This window comes from Pomacea canaliculata, linkage group LG8, assembly GCF_003073045.1.
Source record: "Pomacea canaliculata isolate SZHN2017 linkage group LG8, ASM307304v1, whole genome shotgun sequence".
In the NCBI taxonomy this organism is placed as follows: Eukaryota; Metazoa; Mollusca; class Gastropoda; order Architaenioglossa; family Ampullariidae; genus Pomacea; species Pomacea canaliculata.
This window is the reverse complement of record NC_037597.1, coordinates 10918278-10930746: the sequence shown is the minus strand read 5'-3', so window position 1 is coordinate 10930746 and position 12469 is coordinate 10918278. Positions and strand designations below refer to the sequence as shown.

The 12469-nt window shown below is 37.4% G+C and overlaps 1 protein-coding gene across 2 annotated transcripts in view; it reads right to left on the bottom strand.

The window, feature by feature from the left end:
* Positions 1-610: 610 nt before the first annotated feature.
* LOC112570250 overlaps positions 611-12469 on the bottom strand; it is a 28020-nt gene continuing 16161 nt past the window's right edge. The window contains exons 4-10 of one of the 2 annotated variants that reach the window (XM_025248620.1): positions 11787-11902; positions 11240-11334; positions 10943-10976; positions 8710-10475; positions 4807-4911; positions 4360-4540; positions 611-1861 (exon numbers count right to left, since the gene is read on the bottom strand). In XM_025248620.1, the coding sequence (XP_025104405.1) occupies positions 4368-4540; positions 4807-4911; positions 8710-10475; positions 10943-10976; positions 11240-11334; positions 11787-11902 (2289 nt within the window). In that variant the 3' untranslated portion in view covers positions 611-1861; positions 4360-4367. Of the gene's footprint in view, positions 1862-4017; positions 4541-4806; positions 4912-8709; positions 10476-10942; positions 10977-11239; positions 11335-11786; positions 11903-12469 lie in introns of those variants that run through there. The other variant, XM_025248621.1, reaches the window with a different exon arrangement.

Here is a 12469-nt window from a genome sequence, read left to right as displayed (position 1 = left end):
GTGATGCGGGTCCATTCTCACAAAGTCTGAATCCTCAGCACTCAGCTCCCGCATCTGAGAATTGTGGGCGCCTTGCTGAGCTCTTCTTTTAAACCATGGTCTTATCCACCACCTTCACTTTGTCTTATTTTTCTTTTAAAACATGAAGTGCTGCTGCAAGCATCAACATCTCGTCGTCTGCCCAGTCCGCCATTGCAGAAATCAAGGGACGCTACTGTCGCGCACTTTTTAACGTTTTCGGAAACAAGTGTGGCATCGCAAGCGGGGAAACAGTTTCCATGAACCCATTTTCCTTGCGTTCGGGAAACTGATACTTCAAGAAAACCTACGCGTGGTTTTAAATCTTTTTAAGACGAAAAAATTACCTGATTGGTTGATTTTTTTAAGCCTCTAAAGGGAAGCAATCGAAAGAGGAACGTATCCTAAAGGTTCCCGTGTTTTCTTCCTTATGTATTCGTTCATTTACGCACAGGGTTACAAATTAAGACACTACACTGGTTACAGAAGTTAACAGCAGCTAATGACTTATAAAAATTAGAGATCAAAATCAATCTTGGAAGTAAGTTTTTTTGAGTCTTCTTAAATGTGAAAAAAAAAAAATGCAGTCAAACATATTCATCAGAAATTTTATTTCAATATTTAGGTACTCCACTCCATCAATCTTCCTTGAAATATGAAAATATGAGAAAACATGAAAAAACTTTCAAGCACCTACATTAGCTAACATGACTTACCATTATTTTCATATGAAAGCTTTGCACCATTTTATCATAGGCATTTCCTTATATTTGTGAAACATTTTAGGATCCCAACCCCAAAGAGAAAGCTAAGCAAGCTCATGTCAGATGATGGATTTTTTTTTTTAATGAAACAGATGTTGAAAAAATCATCATATATAGAGTTTTAGTAGATTATTTAGTCTCAAAATTATTCTTGAAACAAAGTCATTTCTTGGAAAAACATGCACTAGGGAAACATGCTATTCTTCAGTATTTTGCTTGAAAATTTATTGAAGAGCAATATACAATAAGGCCTTCAAAGCTTCTGTAAAATGTTTTCAACCAAACTGCATTGTACAAATATGAAAAAAAGAATGAATGTATTCTAACCTTAAAAAATTAGAAATTTGGCTATATAAATAATTTTCTCTGTGACATCATTAATAATTAATGCCTGAATTTCTTTATTTTAATATTCTCTATAAAGTATAAACCCATTTTTTTGGTGAATACAATTTTTTCTAAGAATTTATAAACAACTTAAAGCTTTCAGACATATTCTGATCAAGGACTGCAAAATAAGACTCACTGAAGGGTTTGCCACTCTGCTGTCCGCCCTCCACCCAAAGTCCAGAAAAGGGGGGGCAACATTTTAAAATTTCAAACCACATAATGGATTAGCCTACTGTAAATTCATGTTTAAGCATTGGCCTTTACATTTAATTTTCTTCCTTTTGTATGTGCATATTAGTGTGTGTGTGCACGCATACATGCGTGGGGAGGTATGTATTAATACAACATTTATGCAAGCTCAACATAGTCATAGTTTGTCTCAATGTACAAAACAGCAAATACTCAACATTTTTAAATACAATTGATTTCATAATCCAGAGGCTGCTTAAATTCTGTAATTTTAGAAATATTTGCAAACATGATTTTCATGCTATTTGGCAATAAAAATGATATTATAAATAATTGAAATTATGTGCCATTAAGTTTTTTATGAAAAAAGGAAGGTGGTTTTATGAGTGAAAGTTCTTCATTTACTTACAAACAACAGACTGTAGTAATTAAGTAGCGTTAAGTGACAAACAGCAATAATAGAAGTTTGTTTTCATTTGTATGGTCTTTGCACATGTCAACTGAAAATATAAAGCAATTTTTTCATTAGAAAGAAAGCTTTTCATGATAACCTATTTCTAACCTCACATCTCTCCCCATGTAACATTTCAAAGTATATCAGAATGACTTTTTTAATGTGTTTTTCATGCATTTCTTGGCACATATACAAATCACAAATGTATATCTCAAACAATAGAGGGAGTGGAATAATACTGTCATTCACATCTTAATGTGTTTGTGCAATGTTAATGTAGTCAATGAACAATAATAATCAAATTTTTAGAGTGCATTTTCCTTTTTGGAGCTGAGCTTAATCTGCATGAAGACTTAAAAAAACACTGACAGTCAATTATACAATGAAGAAACACAGGCATCAACAAACAGATAATGGTTTAGCAAACACAAACCGCATGAACAAAGAACTGAGGAGTTCACTTAATTAAGAGATACTAATTAAAAGAGGAGGGTTTTGAGGCTGGAGCTTTGAATAGAGACACAGTTCAAAGAAAAAGGGGAAAATAAATCTAGGCAGTTGGGCCTGAGAAGAAGAAGTAGCATCAGCCAAATTTCTCTTATCTGATGTGTGGCGCAGACAGGAAGTAAGCACAAGTAGACTAAAGAGATGGACTCAGTAAAGTGTCAGTAGCTTATACATATATGCTGGTGTGAGGCTGTAAAGACAACAATAGCCCATTGTGGTGATCTTGTAAGCAATGCAAGCTCAAGTGGCAGCCAACACAAAAGCAGATACATTTTTGGCAAGGTTAAAATCCCAAGATTGGTAGATTGTTGTGTTAGTAATGACTTCAATTTAAATGCGCAAAAGCAAAGATACCAGGAATTTATTTTAGGTGACGGAAAGTTCCACTTCTGCCTCTTGTCATCAATGGCACATATGCTGAAAAGCTCACCTTCAAATTGTTTACAACAGCAACCCTAAATGACATGAGCTAGAATGTGAACACATTATTGTGAAGAAATGTCAGCAGTAACAGCACTTTGAGAAGTTTGGCATGCTTAAGAAGCTCATGGCGCAGTTCTATCATTGCTGTAATTGAAATCCTTTATTTCTCCCTAATTGTCTACTGCTGTTGTTAAGGAAAAAGTGTTTCTGCCTAAAGGTCAAAAGCAATATGAAAGGGCCTTTACGTGGAAGCACCTTTCCCTTCCAAAAACAGCAAAAAAAAAATACCAGCTCAAACATACTGTTAAGTTAGCCTCCAGGATTGCTGGCTGATTTTTGAGTTCTTTCTCATATGCATCAAACAGAAGGCTCATTAGATCATCCAAGATTCTTTTCACCCAACCATTTATCTTCTGCTTTCAGGAAAACTTTACAAGGCACCTATGAGGACACGATGGCTTTGCTCCAGCTCCTTACCCGAGGCAGTTCTGTCCGTAAACCACAGAACTTGACTCAGCACCAACTACTCCAGTCCATGTGTACAAGCATATTTTATGGGGTAATATGATGTATGTTTTTGTCACACCAAGACACAATCCTTGTTTCACTTGGATAGCAAATTATCTTATTTTTATCTTTTATTTTCAGTTTGTTGAACATCCAAGGTTTCATAGAATCTACTATTTGTGGTGCGGACCATTTGGAGCTGATAAGCAAGGCAAGATGCTTGCAGCTGTGTATAATCACCACTAACATTGTATAGTTTGCAGCAAGCCAGATAATATTTTTGCAGAATAATAATACTGTATTTATAAAGCACCCATTCCTGTTATGGCAATTCACAGCATACACATAAAAGAATTTATAAATACAAGTATATATATGCATGTATACACACACAATGGAAGGAGAAAAAAAGTTTTAAGAGATGTTCTACAGGGAAAGAAAGGTTTCTAGTGAATATGGAGTGGCAATTTATTCCAGTAAGACAATCAGAGACAAAATAGGCACACGCAATAAATGTAAGAAATCTGGTCCAAAGGGTAAGCCAATCAGAAGCAAAGGCAATGAGGTGATGTGTAGATATGAAGAGAGCTGGACAGGTAGGTGGGAGCAGAGCCATTAAGATATCTAACAGAGGATGTTGACTTTATAAGTTTAGCAACAATTTGAAACACTTATTAGAGGTGTGCAGGCAGAAAGTTTTTTTTTTTTTACCTTAAGTTCAATTACTATTAGTATAAAGGACACAGCAATGAATGAGAGTAGTCCTGGTAAATGAGTGCAAGTGTTCATCTGAAAGGAAATTGTGTTGGAAAGGTTGAGTGAGACAATTAGTTTTGTTTCACTTGTTTTGTGGATGACAATTTTTTACAGCTTTAAAGGGTAACATCACAATTAAAAAACACAAAACAAAGCAGGAAATCAAAGTAGATTGTTACATGAAATCGCTGTTCCATATTTTCGAAAAACCAACCTAATTTTCAATGAGACACAAAATCTGATGTTTCAAGAAAAGGAGTTGTAAGAATGTCCACTTTTTTTTTAAAAAAGCATAGTAAGCTTGATGTTGCTTTGGGTACCATGCTATATAAGCTCACTGATTATTATTACCATCAACATTACTGTTGGGCAGCAGGCCTTGCGTTAGACCATTTCTTTCTCATAAGAGCAGCCTGTCGTTTTTTCTCTATCTCCTCCTGTGAACACTTCCTGCTGGAGAAAGATGCCTGACCATTTTCTTGTGACTGACTTTGCAGGCTGCCCGGTAAACCATTTTGCTGGTTCGCTTGAGCTGTTGAACAACCATTTGTTATAAGAGTTAGTTTTATTTGAAATGGCTACTAAAAAAAGCTGCTTAAGCCATATTTAACAACAGGATTTCAAAGACATGATCACAGATAAGTTAAAATCCCCGAAGAAAAGTAACCCTCATGTAAAGGGTAAAAATTACAAATGCAATGACATTGTTTCTCCCCTGCACAGGAAATGCAGTGTTCTTTAACCTTTTCTGCAGTTTTTCCATTCACGTAGCTGAGTAAGAAAATTTAGTCCACTTACATTCCACTTCATCCAGTAGAGCCAGTATCTGTGATTCAAAGAGGGCTTCATCTGCAAACTCCATCATGTCATCATTACAGCTTGTGTATTCTCTTACAGGTGCCTCTATAATAAAAAAAAATTTTTTTAAATAAATAAAACCTATGCTAAACCAATTACTTTTTTGTTAGGGGAGGATGGGTTAACATTTAATGTTGCAAGAAAAACTGTCATTAACTGTCTACAGTTCACTAGAAAATACATAGCTGAAAAAACTTTTTCACTCTGTGGCCGAACAAGAAATCCTGCACTATCAAGAAATAAGAAATGCACATATCCAGACTCTTGTGCGCATGAACTTTCCTCCACAAAGTTTGAGAGGAAAATTTATCTGCCATCCATGTATACATTAAGCAGGGCTTCTGCTTACGCAAAAAATTGCGTACAGTACGCATTAAAAGTTTGGAGGACCCTTCAATTTTCGTCAATGGGGTCCCATTCAAATTTGGGCGAAGAACAGGGACCCTTTAAAAATCTGAAGAAGGGGTCCCTGGGACCCAAAGAATTTAGCCTTAGCAGAAGCCCTGCATTAAGTGCTGAATTTTCTATAAAATTCCTACACCTTTCCTTCATTTAAAGCCTTAAGAATGTTTGTGCTGCCTGCAAGTTGCCAAATGCAAAAACTGTTGTTGAATTTTTTTCTTTCCTTTTCCTTTTATTATAAGGTCATACAATTTATTTATTCCATTCATGGTTCTTTGGAGGATAGCATGAGTAGAACTGAAACCCTGGTGGCATAGCCACACTGGTTATGCTTCTTTTTGTCAGGCCCTTCCAAGATTCACTGAAATCTATTTGGGGTTTTTCCCTGGTGGTTTTAATCAAAATGCCAACGAAGTTGTGAACTCCATCATATGGATTTTACCTTGCTTTAAAGATTGACCTTAAAAGCATTCACAGCAATATAAAAAGATTTAGACCTTGGACTAAGAACCAAGCCCTTCCCACCAGGTTACACTCTTTATTTCCAACTCCAAAAGTGTGAAATCACAACTAGATGGAAGAACTGTATTATATGACAGTTTCAGGAGCTCAGCACTTTTCAACTACCAAAAAAGCAAGCTGTTTCCCATGAACGTGGGTGCTCGCCAAAGAAACACTCTATCTCCAGTGCTGTTTAACATCTTCCTGGAGAAAATCATGCATGATACACTCATGGATCATCGCACCTCCATGTCCATCGGAGTCTGTTGGAGGGCTTGCAGAAATCATTTTAGACTGAATTGATGAACTGTTTTAATGGGATTCAAATTAGCTATAATGCCTCATACTTCAGCAGCAACAATTTTAAAAATGCATCTAAGAAGTGTTCACCTATGGATCAAAGCAACCTCAGTATTTCAACCAATCCCTTTTTTGCCATTTTGTTTAAAGTATGTGAGAAAGACAATCAGATACTAAGACACTGTAGCAGTAGTAGCTCAGGTCAGAGATAATTGAAATTGACATCACAGGGAGAATGACATCAGCAGGTACTGAGGTATGTGAAAAAAAGGTTGCTGAAAAAGCAAATGTTAAAAAGATGGAAGCCAGATCAGAATAAAGAGGCTTACTCTTACATGGAATCAGAAATGTGGATTTACTCAACCCACCAGAACCATTGCAACTACAAAGTAATGTTGCCGACAATGGGAATCGCTTTAAGCAAGCGTTTCAAATTTATCAAGCAACAAGTGGCCTAGACACTTAAAGCAGTAAGGTACAGAGCATGACATTGCTTCACATTGCTGGGGGGGGGGGGGGGGGAAAAATTGGTGTTTTACGCCGTGCCAGCAACTAAGGCTATATTACGGCAAGCAGCCAGCCCTGTAAACAGATGCCACGTGCAGAGAAAGAACAGCGTGCCCGAGACGAGAAATGAACTCTGGGCAGCCAACCTTCACTGTACTGGTGACAGGCGCTAACCGTTGCGCCACGGGACCGCTTTCACATTGCTGGGCCAGAAGCAATAGACATATATAATATGTTTCAATGGCTAGCAGATCAGTGCAAGGACCACTGCGATGCAGCAACTGACTTTCATATTGTTGACTGCATTCTCAGTAAATCTCAACAATACTTTGCCCCAAGAAAGAATGTCACCATCAAGAGACGTGTTTTCTTCTAAAAAAATCAAAATGAAGGTGAAATGTTTGATAGTTTTCTAACAGACTTGAAAATTAAAGCTAGAACATGTGAATTTAGAATGCTGAAAGACTCTCCGATTAATGACAGAGTTGTGGAAGGCATCAAGAGTGACCATGAGCAAGATTACTACGAGAAGCTGATCTCTTGCTCCAGAAAGCTGAGGACATATACCAAATATCAGAAGCGACAGAGATGCAAGTCAGACTCATGAAGGAAGATCCACAAACTGTTAGCACCATCAAGAAGAAAGAAATGGAGAAGAAAGAAAAGACAGACCATACAACAAGCACTGACAAAGTATGCATCTACTGTGGCAAACGAGACCAGCCCTGCAAGTGTCCAGCATATGGACAGACCTGCAAGAGTAGCGGGAAAATGAATATATGCAATAGCCATGTTATGTATGTGTGATAGTGTTAGGCCCTAGAAAATTGCATTACAATCCTCTCATTCTAAAAAATACACATGCTAGCGCCGAACCAACTGTAACTTCAGATGTAACCAGCGCTGAAGCAACATGTGACCCAGCACCTGACAGGCAGGAGGGGGGGGATTGGTGTTTTACGCCGTGTCAGCAACTAAGGCTATATTACGGCAAGCAGCCAGCCCTGTAAACAGATGCCACGTGCAGAGAAAGAACAGCGTGCCCGAGACGAGAAATGAACTCAGGGCAGCCAACCTTCACTGGATTGGTGACAGGCGCTAACCGTTGCGCCACCGGACCGCTCTAGCACCTGACAGGCAGGCTCAGCCTGTAGTAACCACACACTATGGCAGGCAAAGCTGACCTCCAGTGCGATCTCCAAATACATTGCAATCTTGACAGACCATCTTGCATTTAACATTGAATAGTTAATGATAATTATTTATTTTATTTTTTATGTCATAAGGTCATATTAATGTTGTTGTTGTTAAGAAGAAATATGTAGCAGTAATACCTCAGGTCAGAGTTAATTGAAATTGACTTGTGGAGGGGGGGGGGGGGAAATGATGTCAGCAGGTATAGGCGTATGGAAAAAAGGATGTTGAAAAATCAGACGCTAACAAGATGGAAGCTAGATCAGAATAAAGAAGCTTACTCTTACAACATTTGTACATATTAGAGGTGACCTGGTTGTCATACAACCATTTCCCATTTCTCTTGAGCAGATAAAAAAAAAAAAAAAATTCCGAAATACAGCTATATTAGATTTATCTAAGTTAACTCGTAAACCTAAATTATAATTATTAGATGCATGTGTTAAGACATTTAGTTGATTCTAAAGACCCCTGATGGTATCAGAGATGAACAAAAAGTTTAGGTGTGCATAGGTTTGCAACTAGTGAATGTGGACAATAATTTATATTGATCTATTGTTGTCAGTGTGTCAGTTTGAAATGCTAAACTGCACTTTAAAAAAAATGTTCTAGTAAATGCATGGCATTAAAATACACATATTAATTTCTTGTGTGACAACAAGCTGTATTGCATCATATGAAATGCTTATTCTGCCTGTGGTGAAAGCTTTCTTTCAATGACCTGGTGATGAAAAATTAGATGTTAACCCTCCATGTACTACTACGGGCACATACAAGTGTCATATCTTCTATTCCAAAACTTAGAGTCCAACCACTGACAGAAGTCTTTCAAATAACAAATTAAGGTGATGTGCAGATTGCAAATACATTTCCATAAGTCATTCGTAAGATATGACAAATAATTTCTATATTACGGTGGTTACATGATCCACATCTCACCTGTATGCAAAGCTAACCTATTTGTAATGGCCACAGGCTTTCCAGCCAGTAAACTAGTGCTTTGCACAATATTGACAGGTTTCAGAACAGTCATTCTTCCTGCCACTGCATCTACTTCTAGCATTGCATTGCCCTTCACCAAAGTGGTGAGAGGTCCTCCTCGTGGGCCACTTTCATGCCAGTTTTGCTGAAAATTACCAGTCTTTCTCAGAGCATTATCACTTTCTTCATCCCCATTAGTTATCTGTATGCAGTCTCTAAAGGGCTTAGAATTTTGCTTGTACAATGCACTATTATGGAGTTCACTCATGCTTCCTTTAAAGGCAATATCTCCTTTGAAAACCAAGGAGGATCTTTTGCTTCCATGCTTGACCTGAGATGCTGAACACACACCTTTATGAGTGTGTCCGAGACAAAGTTTTGGCTGCTTACAATCATTTTGACCACAAGGTCCACTGGGTAGTACAGCTGAATTCTCTATTTCTGTAAAATCATCCTCTATACTGTCTTCAGGAATATGTACAACATATTGTTTATTGTTTTCAACTCGTCTACCTTTCTGAGACAAACCTTCAAAGGACTCAAACTGACTGATGGATTCTAGACCCTCACAATAAGAATCATCAAACTCATCAACATCATAGTCAGCAGCTGGAGCTGTAGGTCTGGCCAAGGTTTCTGGCATCAGTGGCCAAGTGAGCAGTGGCGTAGGATATTCTTCAATGACTTGTGAATCAAGCACATCATCTATTTTTATGATCTGCTGCAGCACGTTTTCTGGGAGGTTTTGGTTGCTGCATTTTCTTACAGAATTTTTATCTGCATCTAAAGGGCATTTACTGCTGCTGTTATTCCATGGAGAATATCCACTTGTGGACTCTGCTTCCATCTGACAGCACTGGAGTTTATCATTGGAATTGTGTCCAGAAACCTGTTTCCCATGAAGAGTTGACCTGATGTTCTCTGCTGTATAAAATTTGTTTGTCATTCCAATTGGGTTCCTGAAGCCCTGTGTGGCACTTTCAGAGTGATTTGCCACACAAGGATATGCCTTTATGCAGTCTTGCTGCACAGAGGCAACATCTTTCCTACTATTAGCCTGCGGCACCTGTGTGCCAGGCCCAATACCGTGGCTGAAGAGTTGTGCAACACAAGAAACTGAAGGATCAAAGTCCAGCATCTGTGCATGAATATGTGTCCCCATCACCTGCTGGCTCAGGTCCAGCTTGTAGTCCACTCTTTGCCCAAGTTTTCCAAGACATTTAGTTTTTGCTGCAAACCTGGATTTGGGAGACTCAGCAAGATCCCCTGATGAGGCCCCACATAAAATCTGAAAATCACTATGACTGATTCTAGGTGCAGAGATGGTCTTTTCTGTTACAGTCTTCTCAGCACCAATGTTCACATTTTCTTCATAGCTGGTACCAGAAACAGTGAAGTGTTCTGTTTTTGTCTCAGTCAAGGAGGGAGAAGTTGTAATAATTTTGTCAGCATCACTTGTGCCACAATAAAGCTCAAGTGTCTGGCTCAAAAGTTGGGTTTCTTTGGCAATGATTGCAGTCTGTTTGCCATGTGCTGAAGTGGAATGAGCAAGTTTATTGATAAGGAGTTCAGAATTTTGTGTAGCTTGAATGATAAAAGAGTCTTCTTCAAAAAGTGAATCATCATCCCATGTATCTTCTACATCATTTTTTCCTTCACCATCTGTGGAATTAATGACTGAATGTAGTCCACATTCATTACTTGGCTCTACAGAAATACCAGCACTGAAAATTCAAGAAGCATTACATGAGTTTACATAAATTCAAGAAGCTCAATGAAAGATTTGTTTCTAGAGATAGAGGATCCAATGACAAAATAATCCAAACTACACTGTTGTTATGACCCAAGATTATCATTTAAGCATATGCTGTTAATACATAGGTTCCAGAAAATGAATCATTTAAAAATTAAATAAAATATAATATTATTATCAATAAATTTAATTATTACAAAATACTACTTACATTTAGAACTATAACAATGTGTGTGTCTAGAATTTTGCAAAATAACCATTTTCTCTCCCCCCCCCCACAACTTTTAAAAAAAAAAAAAAAAAAAAAAAAGCTGAAAATCATTAATAGTACAGACCCCTTTATGCATAAACATAAGTATGTATAATTTGAACTGTTTTGCATAAATTTCTATTTGTTAAATACAAGAGCATGTTAGCAAAATAAGTAAAAAAAAATACCATTTGTGAACTTGTTGAAGAACACCTTCAAAACCTGGAAAGATTTTTATTTTTAATTAAAATGGCATTTAAAGCTTTCACTAAATCTTACCAACTTCACACTTGAATTTAAAAAGTGTCTGATGGTAAACAAAATGTAAAATAGTGAAAAAAATGTCACAAAACCAGGATTTGACTAAGCTGCAGAGCTTCAGTTCAGGACCGGGCACCAAAATGGCTCAAACTGCTTGACATGTGACCCTTAGCAAGTAAAAACTATGACGTACTGAATAGGATCACAAAAGGAAACTTATTTACATTGTTTTTTCTCAACTGCTGATAAAATCTTTCCCAGAAGAACTGGTGCATCCTGTCGTACTTGCTCTGCTTTGCTCACACGCCTGCGCTCCATTCTGCAATTGAAAGCAAGGCAGCATTCACTGTTGATCCCATGTCAAACTGTCAAGCACTACTGAAAGATGTCCAATGTTTTCTATGTTTCAAAAACTAAATTAGAAAAGCGTCTAAATTAATCACAACATTCTTCTGATGTTTAGACTACATTTACATGACCTACTGTTAAAGTATAGAAGGGTCCATCTCTAACGTATGGACCCACGCACATCAGCAACTCTATCCCGGTCATCTTAACAATGTTGCAAACTCTTATCATTTTAAAATTAGATGCCACTTAAAAACTATGGATTGTCATTTCAACAAAACAGTAAAAGAATGCAAGCTAAAGATTGGATGAGAAACCATGAACTGTGTGTCTTCACATTTAAAAAAAAAAAAAAAGATTTAAGACTAGAATATTTTTCACAAGCATGAGCACATTATATGTTCGCAAAATATGCATCCCTACCTCTCTTGTCTTGAAATGTGGTTATGTTGTTGGGGTTGTTTCTGGATGTGCAGACTTCTTGACTCCAGTATCATGCTGAGAAGTGGTGGTGTGGGAGGTGCCTTTGCAGATTGCTGCTACATAGATTTTCATTTCATTAATTCATAATAACATTTTAAGAGCATTAAACAATAAAAGAAAGCTGACAAGAATTTAAGAAAAGAAATATAACAAGCCACAAAAATGAATAAGTCTGCCAGGAGCTAATTGCTAACGTGACACAGACTTGATTCTGTCACCGGATGTGCAAAAATTTATTCTGGGCGACTTAAATGACTGTGATCTGACAAAGATTTTAAAAATGGATGACCATCCTGTGACTTGCACAACAACCCAGAAACATACCGAAATGGATTTATGTCACAACACAATCCCTGTGGCACACAAAGCCAAGCCTATGTCATCTTTTGGGGCTTCTTCTTACCATCATAGCCTGTTTCGGGCACCCGTGTACAGGCCTGTGTGTTAATGTATGAAGCCTGTTGTTGAGTTAGTGAAGCTTTGGACAGATGAGAGTACTGAATGTTTGTGAGGTTATTTTGATTGTATGATGTGGGCTTTTTTCTATGACTCGTGTGATTGCCTAAATGAACTGACAGATATTGTTTTTTTCTTATATTTCTTTCTGTGTTGATTCTATGATA